The 24,823-nt window shown below is 44.7% G+C and overlaps 1 protein-coding gene across 1 annotated transcript in view; it reads left to right on the top strand.

Moving 5' to 3' along the window:
• Nucleotides 1-1,030: 1,030 nt before the first annotated feature.
• mfap3l (microfibril associated protein 3 like) overlaps nucleotides 1,031-24,823 on the top strand; it is a 37,770-nt gene continuing 13,977 nt past the window's right edge. The window contains exons 1-2 of the mRNA XM_048526888.2: nucleotides 1,031-1,404; nucleotides 2,989-3,404. Of these exons, the coding sequence (XP_048382845.1) occupies nucleotides 3,140-3,404 (265 nt within the window). The 5' untranslated portion in view covers nucleotides 1,031-1,404; nucleotides 2,989-3,139. The remainder of the gene's footprint in view (nucleotides 1,405-2,988; nucleotides 3,405-24,823) is intronic.

Below are 24,823 nucleotides of genomic sequence, written 5' to 3'. Positions count from 1 at the left end.
AGGCTCTTCTGATTCTTTGTACTTCCTAAGGTCCTAACATTTTGACATGTACTCCCTTGGAGTCCTCAATTGCATCACATCACACTTTCCAGGATTAAGTTCCATTTGTATTTGTTCAGTCTGTTTGACCTGCTGGTCTAATATCATCCTGTAATCTAGGTCTTTTCTCATTTTTATTCACTATAATAAGTGCTACAATGTGGAGGTGCTGGTGTTGGACTGAGATGGACAAAGTCAGAAGTCACACCACACCAGGTTATAGTCCAACAGGATTTATTTGAAATCAGAGTTAACGTTTCGGGTCAGGTGACCCTTCCTCAGAACTTATTCAGAGGAAGGGTCATTGGACCCGAAATGTTAACTCTCTTTTCTCCTCCACAGATGCTGCCAGACCTGCTGAGCTTTTCCAGCAACTTCTGTTTTTGTTCCTGATTTACAGCATCCGCAGTTCTTTTGCTTTTTATTTGAAATCACAAGCTTTCACAGCACTGCTCTGTTGTCCAGTGAAGTGTACTAAGTACAATAAATGTTGGCCAAACATAAAAGCACACATCATATAAAGAAAAATGTCATTTAGCAATATCACCGAAGAAAAGCTAATTAACTGAGTGTCGTGTCATGGCTATCAGGAGTTTTCTGAGAGCGAATTGGCTGCTACACTTCCCATATTTATTGCGTGGCTGGACTTTAAAAGTACTTCTTTGGTTGCGTTGCGAGGTCCTGAGGCGCTACATAAATGCAAATCCTTCATTTGGGATTATGGATTGAGAGACCCCGGTGCCCATCAACCCACCGCACAGCACCGACAGTTGGGCAGGAATGTAGCGCATCTTCAATAACCAGCTTCCAGGGCGAGGGTTGGAAGGGGCGGGCAGGAGTGCGCGCATTTGATCAATCAGAGTCCCGGGTTGGGGCGGCGCTCTACGCGCAGTGAAGATGCAGGTCATTCAGGTTATGGGGCGGTCCCTGCCACAGCCGCCGGTGGTTGGGCGCTGATGTTTATATACAGCCTCCCGGGCGGCAGGTCTGACTGTGCCGTCAGTGAGTGAGTGTAGCGGAGGCAGCAGAAGCGCTGAGACGCATCTCAGTCACTTTAAAAAATAACCCAGTTCAGGGGTATCAGCTCCTCCAGTTAGAGGGAGAGGGAGAGGGGAAGGGGTGACTGCTCAATGCAGAAAGCAAAATTGCAACAAGTTAGAAAAAAAAGATAGAGACACAGCTAGACAGGATCGAATCAATTAACCTCTAATTTTTAAAAAAAATGCTTACTAAACGCGCCGTGAATGATTACAGAACGAGTGCAATGAGAGACTGAAAGGAGGGGAACTTGGTCTTCCGAAGCTTGGTGCATGCAGAGGAGAACGAGGACAAAGTACTGCCGTTGTGTAGGACAGGAATCAGCTGGTGAGTAACCTGCGTTACTGTCAGCTAACGCTACCTGCTTCCCATTATACACAGAGAGTAAGGAATAGGCTGTTTAACACCTCCACACACTCCATAAGCTTGCATTTACTACAACAGATTCATGCGATATACATGAATAACCTGTATAAAATATCGTCATGTATGCTTTATATGTATCAGCATCTTACATAGCCCCCTTGATAATGCAATGTCACGATATGCTTCCCATAGGGACATATTTATCATATCAGGTTGCATATCTAATCTGTTCTATGTGCCACATAATATTTAGATATGCACTTAAGGTTCTATAACCTAAAAGGTTATAGATCAAGAGCTGGGAAATGGGATTTGACAAGTAGCTCTTTTTGGTAAGCACAGATACAAGGAACTGAATGGCCTCGATTTATATAGTAGATTCTTTCAATATTCCTAATTGAGTATATCCTCTGATATAGCCAATACCTGGTATAGATCATTGCATATGTTAGCTGTGTAGCCTACCACTGAAACAGCCAATATTTTTCATGTCAGTACGGCTTTAACACACTCTTTTGTGATCTTTGATATGCTTTGTTTTACAAGCAAACTTTTGTAATGAATCTGAAGTCCTTTCACTCACTGTCTCTGGTGAGAGACCTACCGTAATTGTTCAGAGCTTGGAACAGGCACAGTGGAAAGAAATTAGATTCGGTTTAATGGTATCTGAGTTCTGAGGTGTTTATATATGTACCTTAAAATTGTTCAGAGTAGAACGAGGATACTCAGCCCCATTGAGTCTACACCGGCTATTTTGAAGAACAGTTGCAGGCCCTCCTCCACATTCCTTCAAATTTTTATCCCCTTTAAATATTCTTTTAGACCTACCATGATGCTGCCCTGCAACATTGAATCAAGCACTGTGTTACAACACCTTATCACATGTTATGCAAGTTGTTTGTTTTCCCCTTGTGTTGTTTCTGGCTCTTTTGCTAGTCACTTCAATACTGTACTCTCTGAATATCTACACCTCACTCAATAGTAGGAATTTTCTTTTTACTTAGCCTAAACCCTTCATTATTTCGAACACCTCTGTACAATCTCGTTCAGGTCCTCCTTCTTGTCTCTGTCTTAAGAAGAACAATCTAGGCTGCCTTGTTTTGTCCATGCAACTGCATGCATGGTACTATTCAGGCAAATCCCATCTGCAAGTTCTCCAAATTCTTCATGTCCTTGTTCAAGTGTGGCACCTGAATTAAGACACAGCTCTCTAGCTGGGGCCAAACCAACTTCTTTTTTGAGATTAACATTCAAAGCTATGGGTCAAGTACTGGAAAGTGTGACTAGGTTAGAGTAGTTGTTGTTGTTAGTACAGACGTGATGGGCTGAAGGGCCTGGTCTGAACTGTGGGATTTTATGAACCTATTTTCTATGCTTCTGTGCAGCTTTCCGGCTTTTGTATTCTGTGCATCTGTTTATAAAGCCCAGGACCCCATAGGCTTTGTTCGCAGTTAATGTTCACTTGTCGTGTCACCTTCAAATATTTGTGCAAAGCATGCTTCTCTGTTCTTGCACCCATTTGAAAGTTTTTTTTTTAATTTCTAGGTTGAATCGATTTTGAACATGGCTCATTAAAATTTGCAAGCCATAGCCTGTATCTAAGTGGAAACGCTGCGTGCATCTTAACATGGGGAAAAGGTATCCCTTACGCAAATGTTTAATGGCAAGCAAATCCAAGTAAAAACCTGATAGGAGGATGCCTGTGCTGATTAGCTTGCATGGCAGGTTCTTCCTGCTGACCGTCAGCTGCTGGTTGTATGTCGTTGCCCAACGTGGAAATGGCAGTAGTGGAAACATGACGGAGCAGGGGGCAGGATGGGTGCCGTTCATCACCTCCCGCCTGGATCACATCATTGTGAAAGAGGGAGTCAGCGTGACGATGAACTGCAATGTAAGTGGCAACCCTGAGCCGCAGATTCAGTGGTACAATTCCAACGGCCGCTTGCTGAACCAGGAAAGTGGTAAGTTGGAACGTGACTCCTCTCTGAGGTGAAACCAAAGTCAGAAAGCACAGCTTAAAAAGTCACAAAGTGGAACAATGCCTCCAATCCCCCATTTCCTTTCATACATTCTTGGGATGTAAGCGTTCCTGGCTGGGCCAGCTGTATCCATCCCTAATTGCCCTGAAAAAGGTGGTAATGCTGATTTGCTGCCATTCACAGGGCATAGGGGCACTCACAGAGCTTTTAGGGAGGGAGTTTCATGCTTTTGACCTCAGTGACAGCGAAGGATATAGTTCCAAGTCAGGAGGTTGGTTAACTTGGAGGGTTATAACTTGTTATAATACTGGTGGGACCCCGGACTTAAAGCTACAGTAGTTGCAAAGGGCAGATAGTGTGTTTACAAGCAATCTCAGCTGGTTTACCATTGAATGAAACAGCACTTTATGAATCCAGTCAGTCATGGACGCTTTGATGGAACTATCCAATTAGTCTCACTCTCCCTGCTCTTTCCTGTAGTACTGGAGTGATTCCTGGGATGGAGAGACTGATGTAAGAAGAAAAATTGGATCGATTAGGACTATATCATCTGGGGTTTAGGAGAAGGGGCAGTTTGGGGAGGGAAACTCATAGAAACGTATAAAATTCTAACAGGATTAGACAAGATAAATGCAGGAAGGATGTTCCCAGTGACCAGGGAGTCCAGACTAAGAGGTCATTATCTAAGGACATTGTTTAGGTCATTAAGGGCGGAGATGAGGAGAGGTTTCTTCATCCAGAGGGAGGCGAGTCTGTGGAATTCTATGCCACAGAATGCAATTGAGGTCAAATGTCAAATGTTTCCTGTCTATTGGCAGGAACAGGATACTGATTGTGGATGATCAGCCATGATCATGATGAATGGTGGTGCTAGCTTGAAGGGCCGAATGCCCTACTCCAGCACCTATTGTCTATTGTTTCAAAGGAGTTAGATGTAGTTCTTTGGGCTGAATAGGCCAAAGGATATGGAGAGAAAGAGGGAATGGGAGACTGAATTGGATGATCAGCCATGATTGTATTGAATGAGCCAAATGGCCTATTTTCTATGTTTTTTCTGCTTTTATTCCTGCAACTGTTTCCTTTACAAGTATTTGTACACATCCCTTTCAAATGTTCCTGTTGAATCTATTTTATTCAGGCAGTGAGTTCTAAATAATTAGTGACACTTTGCTTCAAAAAATGCATTCTCCATTGTCATTTCTGTGGTTCTTTGGTCAGTCCTTTTTAAATCTGTGTTCTCTGGTTACTGACCCGCCTGCCAATAGATAAGTGATAATTCACATTTGTCAGGAAGAAACTGTTAACATCTCTCAGAAGTCATAAAGTCAAACAGCATTCGGTCCAATTAATTCATGATGACCCATGTTCCCAAACTTGTCCCATCTGCCTGCGTTTCTCCTATATCCCTTCAAGTCTTTTTTGGTCATGAATTGTCCAAATGTCATTAAATGTTAATTGTACCCGCTCCCACCATTTTCTCTGAAAGTTCATTCCACACACAAACCATTCTCTGTCCAAAAAAGTTGCTCCCCATATCCTTTTTAAATATTTCTCCTTTCATCTTAAAAATATGTTTCTTAGTTTTGAACTCCCCCACCCGAGGGAAAAGACCCTTTTTCATTCACCTGATCTATGCCCCTCATTATTTTGTAAATCTCAATAAAGTCACACCTTAACCTCCTAAGCTCCAGTGAAAAAGGACCCAGCATTTCAAGCTTATTTTTATACCTCAAACTCTGCCTTCCTAGAAATATCCTGGCACACATTTTCTGAACTCTCTTCGATTTAATAATGCCCTTCCTGTAACAGGATGACAGAACTGCACATTGTACTCCAAAAGTGGCCTCACCAACATCCTGTACAACCTCAACATGACATGCCAACTCCTGTACTCAGAAGTCTGAACAAAGAAGGCAAGTATGCTAAGCATCTTATTAACCACCCTGTCTGTGACACAAATTTCAAAGAATTATGTCCCTCAACCCCTCGGTCTCCCTGTTCTACAACACCACCCAGGGCCCCACCATTAATTGGATAAATCCTGTCCTTGTTTCTGTTACCAAAATGTGATGCTCTGAATACTTTTTCAAAATCTTTCCATGACCTCTTCTGCTCAGTGGGAAACAACCCTTAAAGTTATAAAAACCACAAAGAAAACTTTATCTCATTAATACTTACTCCATTCCCACACCCACCTCCCAGTTATTACAGAACCACATTTAAATTTTAGGATCTTCCACTTTAAAATGGCAGAAGTGTGAAAAGAAAAGCCAAGCAGTGATTTTATTTTGGATGTTGGTAAGTTGCCCTCACTGAAAGCAGGACAATGGCTGTATGAGCAAATGCAAATCTTCAGAAGCTTCCCTTGCCACTTCCCTCGACACTTCCTCTCTGGTTGACCCTGCTGTGTGCCGAGGTATATCAGTGTGATCAGTTTTTAAGCTGCTTGAGCGCAGTTCCATCAAAACTATGCAGTCCAAAAGCTGGATTCCAGGCAACCTGTAAGAAAGGCTACTGAAGTTCAACTGATTAATATCAGTGTGTTTATGAGCACAGTCCATTCACTCTGCTATGCCAGTGTGTTGCTCTCCTGAATACCAATTGAACCTGGTATTAGTTGAAGTTTTGTGTGGGGTGTGTTTATCTGGAAGAACTGGTTTTGTGTGCTGGTGTCGCGATCAGGCACAGTGCAAAGTTGCTGATGGCTGTTTAATTAGCAGAACTGCCTCATTTGTGGAGATGATTGCAACGTGTGACTGCTCCCATTGTATTTCCTTGAAACTGTGCTGTGTAAAAGGTTAGTATGTAGGGAAGAGGAAGGATATTTGACCCAACTTGCCTCTGTAGGGACATCGGAGCACCTGTGGAATTAGACTTTGTCCCCTTGCACTTTCCCCGTTAACCTGCAATTTTAAAAACGTTCAAATAGTTATTAAATTCCCTTTTCAAATTTGTGATTGAGCCAAATTCTAAACATTCTTTCAAGCAGTGCATTGCAGATCATAACAACTCACTGCCTGAAACATATTTTCTTCATCTGCTTAGCTGACCAAATAGCTTCAATTGTTGCCCTTTGGTTCCCAATCAAAATGTTTTTTAAGCTGTGAATGGACTTTTGAAATCTATTAATGCCAAGGTAAAATTCCATGGTACAAGAGGTCATATTATACCTTTAAATATTGTTAATAATCAGCAGTTTAGCCTATGGTGCCTTACGCAAAGAAACCAAGAAGTGCATTTCACAACTTGGAGACGTCCTAATTAAATACATTTTGAAGTTCAGCCACTGATGTAATGGAAATGTAATAGCCAATTCATACAGAGGGAGCAATGTTATAATGATGACTTTTTTTTTAGACATGCTGGTTGATGGATAAATATTGGCCAGGACATCAGGGAAAACGCTCCTGCTCTCCTTTGAAAATATTACTGAGATTTTTTATGTCCTTCTGAGAGGACTGATCCTGTTTAATTTCTCATTCGGAATGACTGAGTTTCCAGCAGTGCGGCACTCCCGTAGTGCTGTTCTAAATCACAGAATCCTGACCAGGCTATTCAGCCCATGAGGTCCACACTGACCTTCAATGGTATTGTTTTTGTACATTGATAGAAAGAATAGGAGAGATGAATATTGTTTAAGTGGAGAAAATCTGCAGAAAGCTGTAGCACAGAACGATTCTTGAGGGACTTGACAGGGTGGATGGTGATAGGTCGTTCCCCTTGTGTGTGATCAATCAGGCTTGATGGGCTGAATGGTCTACTGTTCCTGTGTCTTAGGGCCATATGGTGGAATATATCAAGAATTTTTCAGGTGGTGTGAAAAGAGCCAGGCATATGTTAGCCTTAAGTCCTTTCTCTGTACACTTAGAGTCTCTTACAACTTAGTCTAAGACATTATTGCATTTTACATAGTAAATGGGCCCTGAACACTCTGACCTCTATTTTACTAGGACCAAGATTTTTACAGAGTCACTACATACGTTTGTCTTGGGTACAGTTTATAAATTGGATTGTTGGCCACATTGATCAGGGCAGCACGGTGGCTCAGTGGTTAGTATTGCTGCCTCACAGCACAAGGGACCCAGGTTTGATTCCACCCTTGGGTGACTGTGTGGAGTTTGCGCATTCTCCCTGTGCCTGCATAAGTTTTGTCCCACAATCCAAAAAATGTGCAGGTTAGGTGGATTGTTCATGCTAAATTGCCCCTAGTGTCCATGGATGTGGAGGCTAGGAGAACTAGCCGTGAGGAATGTGGTGTTATAGGTTGCGAGGTTGTGGTCTGGGTGGAATGTTCTTTGGATGTTCAGTGCAGACTCAATGGGCCAAATGCCTCTACCTGCACCGTAGTGATTCTGTAGCACTTGGCAACAACAACATGCATTTATGTAGTGCTGTTAACGCAGTAAAACTGCTCAGGTGTTGAGCAAAGGAATTGTCAAATATAGTTTCACTGTAGAAGCTATTAAAGCTTGGTGAAAAAGGTTGGTTTTAAGAACTGTCTCAAAAGATGAAAGAAATTGACAGGCTTAGAAGGTAATACAGGATGCTGGGGCTTGGTAGCTCAACAAATGATCTCCAAGGAATGATAATTGGAGATGTATAAGACTGAATTGAAGGAGTACAGAGGCCTTGAGTGGGGAGAGAGGAAATCACTGTAAAGTTTGAGAGCATCATAGAGTTTGGGATGGGTAAGATCATGGAGGGATTGAAATAAAAGGAGTAGAATTTTAAAACTGAGGCATTGCTGAATGAGGAGACAATTTAGGTCACCTTGCAAAGAGACGATGAGTGAACAGGATTTGGTAGACATCAGAGCTTTGGATGAGCTCAAGCAATCATAAAGGTAACTACAGAAACTCCTCATAAAGAATGAAACTCATGGTACAGTTAAAGGTAGAATTTACCAAGTGATATGTTTCTTTTGATTAGAATACTGGGTAAAATTACAAATACAATGCTGTTCTGGATCATCTGAAAAATGGTACGCTTTCATTTATGAAGTGCCTCATTTTTCATAGAGAAGGATGTGGAAGTGACTGGAAGTGGACAAGTGAATTTATGAAGGAGAAAAGAAAAATGATGGATAAGTCAGTGAGCCCCAAGCAATACAAAACACATCCTAGAGTCTCGAGTCAGGGGAGAGAGACAGGATATTGCTGAGGCCCAGTAATTAAGTTTCAGGACGTTATTGGGTGTGCCATAGAACAAAAATGTCCTCACAGTAATGTTTATTCTATAGAAAGAGTCAGTAACTATTTGGTAAATTAAAGACCAGTTCATTTAACATTTGTGTTTGGCAAGTTGCACAGTCTCTAATTAAAGTTTTAATGACCACGCATTCGGATAAACTAGTTAGAACTGGCCAACGTAGATTCCAAAGTGGATAATAAGGTACCATTCAGACACAGGTGAGATTACGAGATTAGAAATTACGTAGAGTAGCCAACTGCATTAAAAATTGGCTAGCAGGAAGAACACTGATTTGGAGTTATGGGAAGTTTTAATTATGCTGCTGGAAGTGGTGAAGATTCCAGGTTTTCTGGCCTGAGCAGCTTCTGTTCCTCATATCAGAGGCCGGGGGTGACTGGTGTTGGAATTTGATGCAAATAAATGGGAAGTTTAGTGACGATTTATAAAATCTGGGTAACAGGTTTGCTAGTGTCAGCCAAAATCTGGCATCAGTAAACATGAGATTATACATCATGCTTTTAACAAAAGACACTCAGGTGACTCTGCTTTGAATAGAAGTAGACTTCATACTGCAAGTAAGCAGAAGAAATTGCATGTGCAGATTCACATGACTTCAAAAGACAGCATTTTAAGTTGATAAAACTCCAAGAAAAAGTTAAAATCGTTCTAGATTTATAGACTATCACCCTTTTCAAGCAACATATTCCTGTCCAGAATAAGTTGCTGCATTTAAAGCAAAATCTACTCTTTCCAAAACACTGATCCTTCATTCTTAAATTAACTTAGATCTGTATTCTCCAGTTATTAGCCCACCCTGCCAGTCTAAATATTTTTCTTTGTTTGCTCTATCTTAAACCTTAATGATTTCTGCTGCCTCTATTAAACCTGTCTGACACAATAATGAATAAGAGCGTAGGGTATAACATAGTGTGGAGCTGAAGGAACACAGCAGGCCAGGCAGCATCAGAGGAGCCGGAAAGTTGACGTTTAAGACAGAAAGTCTGAAGAAGGGTCCCGACCTGAAACATCAACTTTCCTGCTCCACTGTTGCCTGGCCTGCTGTGTTCCTTTAGCTCCACACTGTTGTCTCTGACTCCAGCATCTGCAGTTCTTACAATGACCAAGGCTGTAGGGCAGTTTTGTATTCAACATTGTAAAGAGAAAATGTAAAGGATTTGGACACTGCTTGGGTGAGGAATTACAAGCATGAAGAAAAGTTTGAGCAAGGGCATTTTCTTAATTCAAACATAACAGATTGCAGGGTATTTTGATAGTGGTGTTTAAGGTATGGAAGGAATGCAACAGGTTAGACAGAAACTGGCCTCTGCAGTTGACAGCTCAAATTAAGGTTATTATTTTTTATAAAGAATTAAGAACTTAAGAGAGCCCATTTTCATGTCTGTCTCCATCCCCATCACCTCTTGTGACTGGACACACAGTTAAACTATCTCAACAGTCACGATTAGATCAGTTAAAGAGAAAGAGGTTGAAGGAGGCAAATGGAGTAATGGTGATTTGGATGTTGTGTTAGTGTTTGAGGTGCCAGGGCCTTCTCCAAAATATAAAGCTTATGTACAACAGCATTTCACTACCACAACACAATCTATTTATATGGTTAACATTTTATTAAGCAGCAGCATTATTAAGAACAATTAGACACCAGGTCAACAGAGAGGTGCAGGATGTTGGTAAAAAGTTTTGGTTGGGGCCTTGGGTTTTAAGGAGTGCCTGAAAGAGAGAGGGGCAAAGTGGTTTAGGGAGACAATTTCAGAGTTCTACTGACTAGCATGATGAGATTTGAACTGGCAACCTCATAGGTTAACGTGGCTCTTTTGGTTACTTTCCTAGTGACGTTTGCTGCGGCATTACTGTTTCTCCCTGCTATGCAATGCTGAACAAATGGCCATGATCAGTTAATTAGAAATAGTTTGGTGTAGAAGGTACCAATGTGTGAAATAGGCTCAGAAATAGACCATTCGGCCCTTCAGTAAGATCATGATTGACTGGTTTGTATTTTAAATTCCACATTCCCCCATGCTCTTCCCCCAACCCAATAACTCTTGAGCCCCACTGCCTAACAAAAATCAATCCGCCTCTGTCATAAAAATATTCAAAGACCCACCTTCCGAGGCAAAGTTGCGCAGTGCTCTGAGCATAAAGAATGAGCTTACTCACCTTGGATTTGCAGCTCTTTGCTGCGCACAAGGTCCCAGCAATAGATTGGGCAGAGACAAATGCTCATGGCTTCAGCTTGCCTCTTTGTTTTGCTAAAATTGGAGTCAAAATTGGATCTGATGTCCCCTCGCCACGAGATCACTTTGATGTTCATTTCTGAAGAGCAGTTGATTAATGTACTTGTCTAGAGGGACATGCTGCAGATAAAGGGATTCTGATGACCAAGCTGAATCTGGGTTTGAAGTAAAGTCAGTGGGTTTGAGCACGTGCACAGGGAGGCAGAAACCAATTGAAAGGGAAGCTCCTTTAAATCCCCTAGTGGAGAAGTGGGAGGAGGGATAGGGGACTCAGGGAGGGATCTGAGTTGGGGTGGGGATCACAGATTTGAGGGGATTGGCAGAATGTTGAGCAGAGATATGAGGCAAAGTACAAGATGTGGTAGCGGAATTGGACCATTCAGCCCGTTGAGTCTACTCTGCCATTCAAGAGATCATGGCTCGTCTGATAGCCCTCAACTCCGCATTTCTGATTTTTCCCACAACACGTGATTTCTTCCCTGATTAAAAACCTGTCTGTTGCAGCCTTGAATTTACTGAATGTCCCAGCCTTGACAGCCCTTTTGGTAAAGTAGTGCACAAATTTCACAAAGGAGGTGATGGCCTAGAGGTATTATTGTCGGAATATTAATCCAGAGACACGCCTAATGCCCTGGGGATCCAGGTTCTGATCCTGCTGTGGCAAATGGTTGAATTTAAATCAATTTTTAAAAAAATATCTGAAATTAAGAGTTCAATGATGACCATGAAACCATTGCCAATTGTTGGGGAAAATCTCATCTGGTTTGTTAATGTCCTTTAGAGAAGGAAATTGTCATCCTTACCTGGTCCGACCTACAGTGACAATCCTGGGATAACACCATTCACACAGGTCTGCTTCCAACATTTGACTGCCTGGTCCTGAACCTCCCTCACTGTCCCTTCCCTCTAACTCAAAGCCCTGTTCCATCACTATGTTTTGTGACCTGAATAAAGAGGGGACGAGCACAGGTAGTGGAGTCCCGAAATCCAGGACCAGGAGTCACAGTCTAAGGATACACTGCAGGCCATTTAGAACTGAGACGAATAGGAAATTTCTTCACCCAGAGGATGGTGAGCCTGTGGTGAGAGACGGTAAAATGTGTGGGGAAAACTTTTCACACAGAGGGTGGTGGGTGCCTGGAACACATTGCCAATGGAGGTGGTGGAAGCAGGCACATTAGCAACTTCTAAGGCATATCTTGATAGACACGTGAGGTGAACAGAGGAATAGGAACCATGCAAGGGCAATAAGTCGTGGGTCTAACTAACTAAGAATCAGTGCTGGCTCAGTGGGCCGAAGGGACTGTTCCTGTACTGCATTGTATTGTATTTAAAACGGACATGGGGGCGACTTTTTCAGACAGAGGCTGGTGCATGTATGGAAAGAGCTGGCAGAGGAAGTGGTAGAGGTGGATACAATTACAACTTGAAAAGACATTTGGATGGATGCGTGGATAGGAAAGACTTAGAGAGAAATGAGCCAAATACAGGCAAATGAACATAGAACATAGAACATAGAACAGTACAGCACAGAACAGGCCCTTCAGCCCACAATGTTGTGCCGACCATTGATCCTCATGTATGCACCCTCAAATTTCTGTGACCATATACATGTCCAGCAGTCTCTTAAATGACCCCAATGACCTTGCTTCCACAACTGCTGCTGGCAATGCATTCCATGCTCTCACAACTCTCTGCGTAAAAAACCTGCCTCTGACATCCCCTCTATACTTTCCACCAACCAGCTTAAAACTATGACCCCTCGTGTTAGCCATTTCTGCCCTGGGAAATAGTCTCTGGCTATCAACTCTATCTATCTATGCCTCTCATTATCTTGTATACTCATCCAGTTTAGGAAACTTCATCAGCATGGACGAGTGGGCCAAAGGGTCTGTTTCCGAAATGTATTATCTATGGCTGTTCCGTATCCAACCAGGCTTAGCATGGGAGCTGAAGTCCGAGCTTCTGACATAGAGACCATAAGACCACAAGACATAGGAGCAGAAATTAGGCCATTCAGCCCATCTAGCCTGCTCTGCCATTCAATCATGGCTGATAAGTTCCTCAACCCCATTCTCCTGCTTTCTCCCCGTAACCCTTGATCCCCTTGATAATCAAGAACCTATCTATCTCAGTCTTAAATGTACTCAATGACCTGAGGGTAGGATAACCACTAACTGTGCCACAAGGCCACATGCCAAAAGGATAACAATTCAGGAACGTGGCCACTGGAACATGAGACTGGTACTGGAATGGTGATGATGTTTGTTTGAAGAGCTGGTGTAAGCACAGTGGCCACCTTCTGTGCTGTAACGATCTTGTGACTCAGGAGCAGGTTGGCCCAAAGGTCATGCCTTAATTTACACCTTCTCCGCTAAGTCTTTGTACCATCTCCCAGTTCTCCTGAAAGATTCCCAACCGGAGAAACTAAGTCTGTCTGTCTCTCCCTGGATACTTGCTGAGTATTTTCAACATTTTCTGCCTTTGCTTTAATGAAATGTGAATAGGTCTCTGTTGGCATTTCACAAATTTCCACATGCTACTGCTCAAGAGGAGGCAGGAACCAGACTGGTGTTCATTTAACCATAGTGGTTAGTTCAGAAATGTCATGTTGACTCTTGGCTGTAAATGAAACCCTTGTGTAGTTAGCCATGTTGGCACTGCCCCTGTCATAGCATTGCAGCTCAAAGCAATTAATTAGACAGTGTAAGTGATTTTTTTTTTAGGAAGATTAATTCACAGAATGAGTGAGTCACTGACTAAGCCAGCATTTATTGCCCATCCCTGATTGCTCAGGGACAGTTAAGAATCAACCACATTGCTATGGGTCTGGACCCACATGTAGGCCAGACCAGGTCAGGATGGCATTTCCTTCCCTAAAGGGCATTAGCGAACCAGGTGGGTTTTTCCTGACAAATGGTTATCATTAAAGTCTTAATTCCAGATTTTTATTGGATTCAAATTCTAATATCAGCCTTGGTGGGATCTGAACCCAGGTCGCCAGAGCATTATTTTGGTCTCTGGATTACAGACAAGCGATAATGCCACTAGGCCATTACCTCCCTTTAAGCAGTTGAATTATAGTTGGCCTGTGGCACCAATGCTAACACTGTAAGAGTCAGTGGTTGGCCTCAGTACCCTCCTCCTTTTGTAAGTAATGATCCAATTGTGAGTGCTTTGTAGAAGGTGAAAAGTGTGCATTGAAAGCAAAAGCAGGGCTGGATATAACATTATGATATAATGTTATAACTCTATGATTTTATGAGCTATGATATAATGTTAGCCAGGCCACAGCTGGTGAGCCGTGTGCAGTCTCTGCTCCCGACCTATTGGAAGGATGTGACTGTCCTGGAGGGGGTGCAGAGGAGGTTCACCAGGATGTTACCTAGGCTGGAGCGAGTCAGCTATGAAGAGCGAGACGAGTTAAGCTGGAGTTATTTTCCTTCAAGCGGAACAGCTACAGGAGGACCTGATTGAGACGTGCAATGCTGTGAGGAGTATAGATAGGGCAGATAGGGAAAGGCTTTTCTCCCTAGTATAGGCAGGTACAATCTTAAGATAAGGAGCAGGAGGTTTAGATGGATATGGGCCAGGGGCGGGCAGGTGGGACTATTTTAGTTTGGGATTATGTTTGGCATGGACTGGTTGGACTGAAGGATCTGTTTCGATGCTGTGTGACTATGACTCTGTGCGATGGAGGGGTTCAAAATCACGAGGCATTAGACAGGAGACACAGAGGAGGAGTTTCCACTGGCAGAAGGTCCAGTAATCACAGGGCACAGATTGCAAGGTTTTAAAACAAAAAATAAGACAAGGATTAATTTTTTTCTTCTTGAAATAGGGTGCATTTTAGATCATAGCTCCAAGCAGACTTAATGATAATGTTCAATACAGCAGTTACAATGAGAATGGTTCAAGGAGGCCATTTGGGCCATGGAGTTCATGCTGGTTCTCTGCCAGAACAATTTAGCTAGCCTCACACCCTCATCCAAACATGCCATTTTTCTCTGCCAAATGTATCTCTAAAACTTCTGTTGAATCTGCCTGCACCACCTCTCCCTAGCAGTGCATTCCTGATTCTAACCTCATAGAATCTTTTGCTTCTTTTGCCAATCACCTTAAACCAGTTTGGTTTACTTCTCGACCTTCCTGCTCCTGGGAACAGTTTGTCCTCATCTACTCTGTCCAGGCCCCTCGTGGTATTGAAACACTTGATCAGATATCCTCCCAATCATCTTGTCTGAATGAAGACAACTTTTCCTTTACTGGTTTGGTCTTTCCTATTCATGTACTTATTCAAATGTCTTTAAAATGCTCTATATACACATCCAACACTTCTTCAGGAAGTTCATTCCACACGCGAACCACCCACTGTGTAACAAGAAAAGCCCCTCATGCCTTTTTTAAATCTCTCTCCTGTAACCTTAAAAACGTGCCCAAAGTCTTGAAATCGCACTTCCGAAGGAAAAGACATCCATCATCAACCCTGTCTATATCCCTCATGACTTTGTAAACTTGTATAAGGGCAGCTCTCTACCTCCAATGCAAATCAAATCCAGTTTGTCCTGTCTGATCTTATAATTGGAGTCCCTCAGCTCTGATATCCTTCTCAAAAACGAAGACGGTGAGTGGCTCAGAGGGGAACCTGCAGGGGGATGGTGTTCCCATGTGACTGCTGCCCTCGTCCATTGCGATGGAAGTGGCAGTGGGTTTGGAAGGTGCTGTCCAAGGGGCTTTGATGCCCTGTCCAGTCAAGTGTGGTTTACCCCACAAAAGCCAAAAAAAAGTACTGTTCTGAATGTGTTTTGTTCTAATCTAGACACTTTATCTAAATGCTCATAGTATTCACAACAAATTAGATGAATTAACAGCACAAAACCAAGAGGTTATGGTGAAGCTGTACAAAACTCTGGTGCGGCCGCACTTGGAGTATTGTGTTCAGTTCTGGTCACCGCATTATAAGAAGGATGTGGAAGCTTTGGAAAGGGTGCAGAGGAGATTTACTAGGATGTTGCCTGGTATGGAGGGACGGTCTTACGAGGAAAGGCTGAGGGACTTGAGGCTGCTTTCATTAGAGAGAAGAAGGTTGAGAGGTGACTTAATTGAAACATATAAAATAATCAGAGGGTTAGATAGGGTGGATAGGGAGAGCCTTTTTCCTAGGATGGTGACGGCGAGCACGACGAGGGGGCATAGCTTTAAATTAAGGGGTGAAAGATATAGGACAGATGTCAGAGGTAGTTTCTTTACTCAGAGAGTAGTAAGGAAATGGAACGCTTTGCCTGCAGGGTTCCCCGGCGGAATATGAGTTGCTGTTCCTGCAACCTTCAGGTGGCATCATTGTGGCAGTGCAGGAGGCCCATGATGGACATGTCATCTAGAGAATGGGAGGGGGAGTGGAAATGGTTCGCGACTGGGAGGTGCAGTTGTTTGTTGCGAACTGCCCCAGCTATGCCTGCCTCTTTGTAGGTTACGTGGAACAGTCCCTCTTCCGCACCTACACAGGCCCCAAACCCCACCTCTTACTCCGGTACATTGATGACTGTATCGGCGCCGCTTCTTGCTCCCCAGAGGAGCTCGAACAGTTCATCCACTTCACCAACACCTTCCACCCCAACCTTCAGTTCACCTGGGCCATCTCCAGCACATCCCTCACCTTCCTGGACCTCTCAGTCTCCATCTCAGGCAACCAGCTTGTAACTGATGTCCATTTCAAGCCCACCGACTCCCACAGCTACCTGGAATACACCTCCTCCCACCCACCCTCCTGCAAAAATTCCATCCCCTATTCCCAATTCCTCCGCCTCCGCCGCATCTGCTCCCACGATAAGACATTCCACTCCCGCACATCCCAGATGTCCAAGTTCTTCAAGGACCGCAACTTTCCCCCCCACAGTGATCGAGAACGCCCTTGACCGCGTCTCCCGTATTTCCCGCAACACATCCCTCACACCCCGCCCCCGCCACAACCGCCCCAAGAGGATCCCCCTCGTTCTCACACACCACCCTACCAACCTCCGGATACAACGCATTATCCTCCGACACTTCCGCCATTTACAATCCGACCCCACCACCCAAGACATTTTTCCATCCCCTCCCCTATCAGCTTTCCGGAGAGACCACTCTCTCCGTGACTCCCTTGTTCGCTCCACACTGCCCTCCAACCCCACCACACCCGGCACCTTCCCCTGCAACCGCAGGAAATGCTAGACTTGTCCCCACACCTCCTCCCTCACCCCCATCCCAGGCCCCAAGATGACATTCCACATTAAGCAGAGGTTCACCTGCACATCTGCCAATGTGGTATACTGCATCCACTGTACCTGGTGCGGCTTCCTCTACATTGGGGAAACCAAGCGGAGGCTTGGGGACCGCTTTGCAGAACACCTCCGCTCAGTCCGCAACAAACAACTGCACCTCCCAGTCGCAAACCATTTCCACTCCCCCTCCCATTCTCTAGATGACATGTCCATCATGGGCCTCCTGCAGTGCCACAATGATGCCACCCGAAGGTTGCAGGAACAGCAACTCATATTCCGCCTGGGAACCCTGCAGCCATATGGTATCAATGTGGACTTCACCAGTTTCAAAATCTCCCCTTCTCCTACTGCATCCCTAAACCAGCCCAGTTCGTCCCCTCCCCCCACTGCACCACACAACCAGCCCAGCTCTTCCCCCCCCCACCCACTGCATCCCAAAACCAGTCCAACCTGTCTCTGCCTCCCTAACCGGTTCTTCCTCTCACCCATCCCTTCCTCCCACCCCAAGCCGCACCCCCAACTACCTACTAACCTCATCCCACCTCCTTGACCTGTCCGTCTTCCCTGGACTGACCTATCCCCTCCCTACCTCCCCACCTACACTCTCTCCACCTATCTTCTTTACTCTCCATCTTCGGTCCGCCTCCCCCTCTCTCCCTATTTATTCCAGTTCCCTCTCCCCATCCCCCTCTCTGATGAAGGGTCTAGGCCCGAAACGTCAGCTTTTGTGCTCCTGAGATGCTGCTTGGCCTGCTGTGTTCATCCAGCCTCACATTTTATTATCCTGGTCTGTGTCAGTGTTTGCTTTGTATTGGAGCTATCTGTTCTAACCTCATTCCCCTGTGCTTTTGCATAGAAAGGATGGCTATTTCCTTGAAGCTGTGGTAAATGTGAGTTCTTCAGGTGATGATAACAAAGTGTGAAGCTGGATGAACACAACAGGCCAAACAGCATCTCAGGAGCACAAAAGCTGACGTTTCGGGCCTAGACCCTTCATCAGAGAGGGGGATGGGGGGAGGGAACTGGAATAAATAGGGAGAGGGGGGGAGGCGGACCGAAGATGGAGAGAAAAGAAGATAGGTGGAGAGGGGATAGGTCAATCCAGGGAAGACGGACAGGTCAAGGAGGTGGGATGAGGTTAGTAGGTAGGAAATGGAGGTGCGACTTGGGGTGGGAGGAAGGGATGGGTGAGAGGAAGAACAGGTTAGGGAGGCAGAGACAGGCTGGGCTGGTTTTGGGATGCAGTTGGTGGAGGGGAAGAGCTGGGCTGGTTGTGTGATGCTGCAGTGGGAAGATGGGAAGAGGACCGCAACATCCCCCCACAGTGGTCGAGAACGCCCTTGACCGCGTCTCCCGCATTTCTCGCAACACATCCCTCACACCCCGCCCCCGCCACAACCGCCCCAAGAGGATCCCCCTCGTTCTCACACCACCCCACCAACCTCCGGATACAACGCATCATCCTCCGATACTTCCGCCATCTACAATCTGACCCCACCACCCAAGACATTTTTCCATCCCCACCCTTGTCTGCTTTCCGGAGAGACCACTTTCTCCGTGACTCACTTGTTAGCTCCACACTGCCCTCCAACCCCACCACACCCGGCACCTTCCCCTGCAACCGCAGGAAGTGCTACACTTGTCCCCACACCTCCTCCCTCACCCCTATCCCAGGCCCCAAAATGACTTTCCATATTAAGCAGAGGTTCACCTGCACATCTGCCAATGTGGTATACTGTGTCCATTGTATCCGGTGTGGCTTCCTCTACATTGGGGAAACCAAGCGGAGGCTTGGGGACCGCTTTGCAGAACACCTCCGCTCGGTTCGCAATAAACAACTGCACCTCCCCCTCGCGAACCATTTCAACTCCCCCTCCCATTCTTTAGATGGCATGTCCATCATGGGCTCCTGCAGTGCCACAATGATGCCACCCGAAGGTTGCAGGAACAGCAACTCATATTCCGCTTGGGAACCCTGCAGCCCAATGGTATCAATGTGGACTTCACCAGCTTCAAAATCTCCCCTTCCCCCACCGCATCCCAAAACCAGCCCAGTTCGTCCCCTCCCCCCACTGCATCACAAAACCAGCCCAGCCTGTCTCTGCCTCCCTAACCTGTTCTTCCTCTCACCCATCCCTTCCTCCCACCTCAAGCCGCACCTCTATTTCCTACCCACTAACCTCATCCTGCCTCCTTGACCTGTCCGTCCTCCCTGGACTGACCTATCCCCTCCCCACCTCCCTACCTATACTCTCCTCTCCACCTATCTCCTTTTCTCTCCATCTTCGGTCCGCCTCCCCCTCTCTCCCTATTTATTCCAGTTCCCTCTCCCCATCCCCCTCTCTGATGAAGGGTCTAGGCCCGAAACGTCAGCTTTTGTGCTCCTGAGATGCTGCTTGGCCTGCTGTGTTCATCCAGCTTCACACTTTGTTATCTTGGATCCTCCAGCATCTGCAGTTCCCATTATCTCTTCAGGTGATGATATTGTTCTTTTTGTGAGCCAATTCAAGTACATCTTCAGGTTTCAATTGAAATTGAGACAGTTGGAAGGATCTTTTCATAATTTGGATCCCCTATTCTTTATCATAGGATAGTGGGAACTTTCAGCCATGAAGGGGTCCATTCAGGCCTTGAAAGATCTCCCAAAATTGTCTCACTTTCTCAGTCCTTTCACCACTAAAGGGGCTAATCTGTTCTTTGGTTGTTGATTACTGACAGTGATGTGAATAATGTGGCTCAGTTCAAGTCAGCTGCATTCTCACCATCTGAAACCAAGATGTCGAGATTTTGAATCCCACTCTGACACCTGAGTTATGTACATTCGTGGCTGGTATACTTTGCATTATCAGTGGTGCTGTCTCTCAGGTCGTTAAGGAGATGTAAATGATCCTTTGACGCCAACAGAAAAAGAATTGAGAATCGTTGTGGCCAGCAGTTCTCCCAGGATCAGTACAATTTCTAAAAAGAAACATATTGACAGCTTGTAGAGCTGGGTGAACACAACAGGCCAGGCAGCATCAGAGAAGCAGGAAAGCTGACGTTTCGGGTCTGGACCCTTCTTCAGAAACCCAGACTTGAAATGTCGGCTTTCCTGCTTCACTGATGCTGCCTGGCCTGCTGTGTTCATCGTCTCCACACCCTGTTATCTCAGACTCCAGCATCAGCAGTTCCTACTATCTCATGTTGACAGGTTTTTGTTCCCAATTGTTGCTTGCCCACCCTGCTGTGCCTAATTAATTGTGTAGTAATAGTGAGAACTCTTTTAATTTGTTGCCATGTACTTTGGGATATCCTGACGATATGAAATGGCCTTTCACGTGAATTTGCAAATTCATTTCTCCCTTCCCCAGGTGATAAAGTGCCTCCATGCTGCTTGGCTGCTTTCCATGTGGCCCAACTTCAGTCAGGAGCTTGATGTGTGTGGAATTATAGAACACCCCCACTGTTTCTTTGCACAGTGTGTCAATCTTAGCAATTTGCCTTGCCACCCACTGGCACTTTTACTTTGTTTATAACCTGGTAAGAGTACAAGGCTTGAAGGAAGCGTGTACAGGGAGCGTAAGTGGAAGATTTGATTCAATGAAGTGCACATTTCTCTTTCTAAAGTTAGCTTTGTGTGGCTTTCAGTAGGTTACGTGACACTTGTTGGCTTATTTGCAGACATTCAAATGTTGCCAGATCACTTCAAGCTCTGTATGTGTGTAAAGAGAGTTGAAACACTTGGGGTGGAAATGGTATCTTTCACAACTCCAGAGTGCTTTCCAGGCCGTTGCGGAATGTTTTGAAGTGTAGCTATTATTGTACTGGTGGAAAAGCAGCATCCGGTTTTCATACTTGCAGTAAATTCCCACAGATAGGCGATAATGACAAGCTGTTTTATGATGCCTAACTGAGGGATACGTTTGGGTCAGTACACTGCGGAGATGTTCCCTGTCTTGTTTGAAATATTACCCTGATGGTGGGTATCTGGAAGTCACTGCCTATGATGGTGGTAGAGACTGAATCTCTTATTGTATTGAAGAAGTATTTGTATGTACATTTACAATGCCAAGGCATAAGAAGCTATAATTGTGCAGGAAAATGAGATTAGAAAAGTTAGGTATTTATTTTTGACTGGCACCGATTCAATGAGCTGAAGGGCTTTTTTTCTGTGCTGTAGATCTTTGTCTGTATGTTTTGCATCCACCTATGGGGGTTTGGATTAAAATTTCATCTGAAAGGCAGTGCTTCTTTAAAAACCGGGTACGGTGGCTCAATGGTTAGCACTGCTGCCTCACAGTGCCAGAGAGCCGGGTTTGATTCCACTCTCAGGTGATTGTCTGTGTGGAGTTTGCACGTTCTTCCTGCGTCTGTGTGGGTTTCCTCCCACAGCCTAAAGAAATGCAGGTTAGTTGGGTTAACCATGCTAAATTACCCAGGGATGGGCAGACTAGGGGAATCAACCAGGAAAATGCAGAGTTACAGGAATGGGTCAGGGTGGGTGGCCCTTCAGCGGGTCGGCATTCACACAATGAGCTGAATGGTCTGTTTCCGTGCTGTGGGGATTCTTCATCTACTGTGCTAGAGGTATCGATGCTGACTTTTGTGTACAAGTTCCTGGGGTCGGACTTGCCCCCACAATCCAGCGACCAAGAGATTGTAGGTGCTGTCCATATTTCAGAAGACATTTACCAAGATGTTGTCAGGTGAAAACATAGAACACAGAAAAGTGCAGCACAGTACAGGCCCTTCGGCCTACGATGTTGTGCCTTGGAATAATCCTAATCCAAAAATAAAATAACCTAACCTACATTCCCCTCAATTCACTGCTGTCCATGTGCATGTCCAGCAGTCGCTTATGTCACTAATGACTCTGCTTCCACGACTACCACTGGCAAAGTATTCCATGCACTCACAACTCTCTGGGTGAAGAACCTCCCCCTGACATCTCCTCTATACCTTGCTCCTAACACCTTAAAACTACGACCCCTCGTGGCAGTCAATCCTGCCCTGGGGAAAAGTCTCTGGCTATCGAAAGGGTTTGAGATATACAGAAGGGCTAGATAGGCTGCGAGTTTTTTCCACTGGAGTGTAGGAGGCTGAGAGGTGACCTTTTAGAAGTTTATGAAATCATGAGGGGTATAGTTAAGGTCAATGGTAGATGTCGTTTCCCTCGGATGGGGGAGTTCAAGACACAATATTTAAAGTGAGAGGAGCGACATTTAACAAAGACATGAGCGGCAATTTTTTTACATGGAGGGTGGTTCACATGTGGAATGAACCTCCTGAGGAAATGGTGGATATTGGCACATTTGCAATGTTCATTTGGATAAGTACATGAACAGGAAAGATTTGGAGGGATATGGGCCTAGTTTACTTTGGGATTATGTTCAGCATGGATTGGTTAGTCTAAAGAGCTTGTTTCCTTGCTGTATCCTCTCTGTTATTGAAGAAATAACAAAAATACCAAAAAAAAACTCTGGAAATCGGAGACCAAGCTCGGAATGTTCTGCTCTAATGAAGGATCACTGGACTTGAAATGTAAACTCTGTGTTTCTCTCTACAGATGCTGTCAAACCTGCTGAGTTTCTCTAGCACTTCCTGTTTTGGTTTCAGATCGCCAGCATCTGCGGTTCTTTGTTTTATTGCATGAATAGTCGGTCCCTGGCATTATCCAAAAATAAAAATGATAGTTTCATGTAACAGGAAGGTGAAGAGCATCTATCTTAAAAATGTCTTCTCTTTACCAATAATAATGGTGTGGCTTGTCTTATTACAAAGACCGTATGCTCCATCTTAAAGGAAACAAGTAAAGTTCAAAAATAACATGCAGTGTTTCACTTTATCTTCTCTTTCTACAACTTGGGGTTCAGGTTTCATTTACAAGCGAAAAAAACTGTCTGTCAACAATACGCAATTATAATGTTCATTTCATGGTACCATTTTAAAATGGTAGAAGTCAGCCAGGTAGCATTTTCATTGTGGGATCATAAATCTGTGGATTCGGTTTGTGAGCCCACTCCAGAGTACAAAATCCAGCCTTTATACCAGCACAGGGCTACACGGTAGTACAGTGGATAGTACTCCTGCTCCAGAGTGCCAGGGACCTGGGTTTGATTCCATCTTTGGGCGACTGTCTGTGTGGAGTTTGCATATTCTCCCACTGTCTTCGTGGGTTTCCTCTGGGTGCTCAGGTTTCCTCCCAGCCCAAAAATATGCAGGTTAGGTAGAATATTAGGTCAGGTGGCCATGCTAAGCGACCCACAGTGACCAGGCTTAGGTCAATTAGTTACGGTGACTGCAGGGTATCAGTGATAGGGTGGTGGCTGCGATGTTTTTTTGGAGGGTCAGTGTGGACTTGATGGGCCGAATGGCCTGCTTCCACACTGTAGGGATTCTATGATTCAGCACTAAGAGTGCTTCAATGTTGCAGCTGCTGCGTTGATGAGATGTTCAACCAAGGATTTATGTACCTGACCTGATGGAAACAAGTAAGATCCTGAGAAATTTTGACTGGGTGGGTGTTGAGAGGATGTCCCCGCTTGTGGGAGAATCTGGTACTGGGGGACATAGTTTAAAATCAAGGGGTTGTCCATATAAAATTTTTTTTTTCTCTCGGTGGCTTGAGTCTTTTAAAATCACTTTCTCAAAAGGCAGTGGAAGTACAGTCTTTGGGTGTTAAAAACAGAGATTCTTGACGAAGGAGAGACAGGTTATTGTGGGTTGCAAGAATGTAGATTGATCATGATCTTATTGAATAGTTGAACAGGCTTGAAGGGTCAAGTGGCCTATTCCTGCTCCTAATTCATATGTTCATATTCTCTCTCTCTCTCTATTCATCCATCATCCAACTTTAGTTAGAAGACCACAGCAAACATAGGATTGAGTTTTGAGGGGAAACTTCTTCACCCAAAGGGTTGTGAATCTGTGGAATTCCATACCCAGTGAAGCAGTTGAGGCTACTCTGTTGAATGTTTTTAAGGCAAAGACAGGTAGATTTTTGAACTGCAAAAGAATTGAGGGTTATGGTGACCGAGCAGGGAAGTGGAACTAAGTCTATGAAAAGATCAACAATGATCTTACTTATTGGCGGAGCAGACCCAACAAGCCAGAGGGCCTGCTCCTGCTGCTGCTTCTTATGTTCTTCTCTGGTCATTATCACATCGCTGTTTATGTGATCTTGCTGTGCACAGGTTAGGCACCACATTTCTGATAGCAAAGTACTTCACTGGCTGGCGAGAGATAGTAGTTGGAGAATCTGAGATACCAAGATGTAGAGCTGGATGAATATGGCAGGCCAAGCAGCATCAGAGGAGCAGGGAGGCTGACAGAGGGTCTAGGCCCTTCAATAATGGTCTAGGCTCAAAATGTATGCCTCCCTGCTCCTCTGCTGCTTGGCCTGCCGTGTTCATCCAGCTCTACACCTCTACTTCACTGGCTATAAAACTTTGGGATATTTTGAGGTTGTGAAGGTCTCTATATACATTCAGGTCAATCTGTCTTTTGTTGGCCAGAGTTTATTTTAACTATCCTTGAAAATCAAATAGCCAAGAAATGCTGACCTCAAATATGTAGTGCAACTGCCAGAGAGGGGAAGCACTCCTATTACACAAATATTGGGACTGAACCTGAATGCTAGGTGGATGGGGAAGATGGGGCTTTGGTGGATTAAGTCTATTTGAGTCTGAAGGTGTCGTTTCACTTCAGTTAAACTGCATAA

Source organism: Stegostoma tigrinum, chromosome 3 (assembly GCF_030684315.1).
Source record: "Stegostoma tigrinum isolate sSteTig4 chromosome 3, sSteTig4.hap1, whole genome shotgun sequence".
In the NCBI taxonomy this organism is placed as follows: domain Eukaryota; kingdom Metazoa; phylum Chordata; class Chondrichthyes; order Orectolobiformes; family Stegostomatidae; genus Stegostoma; species Stegostoma tigrinum.
The sequence above is the reverse complement of the archived record's forward strand: the minus strand, read 5'-3'. Positions and strand labels throughout refer to the sequence as shown.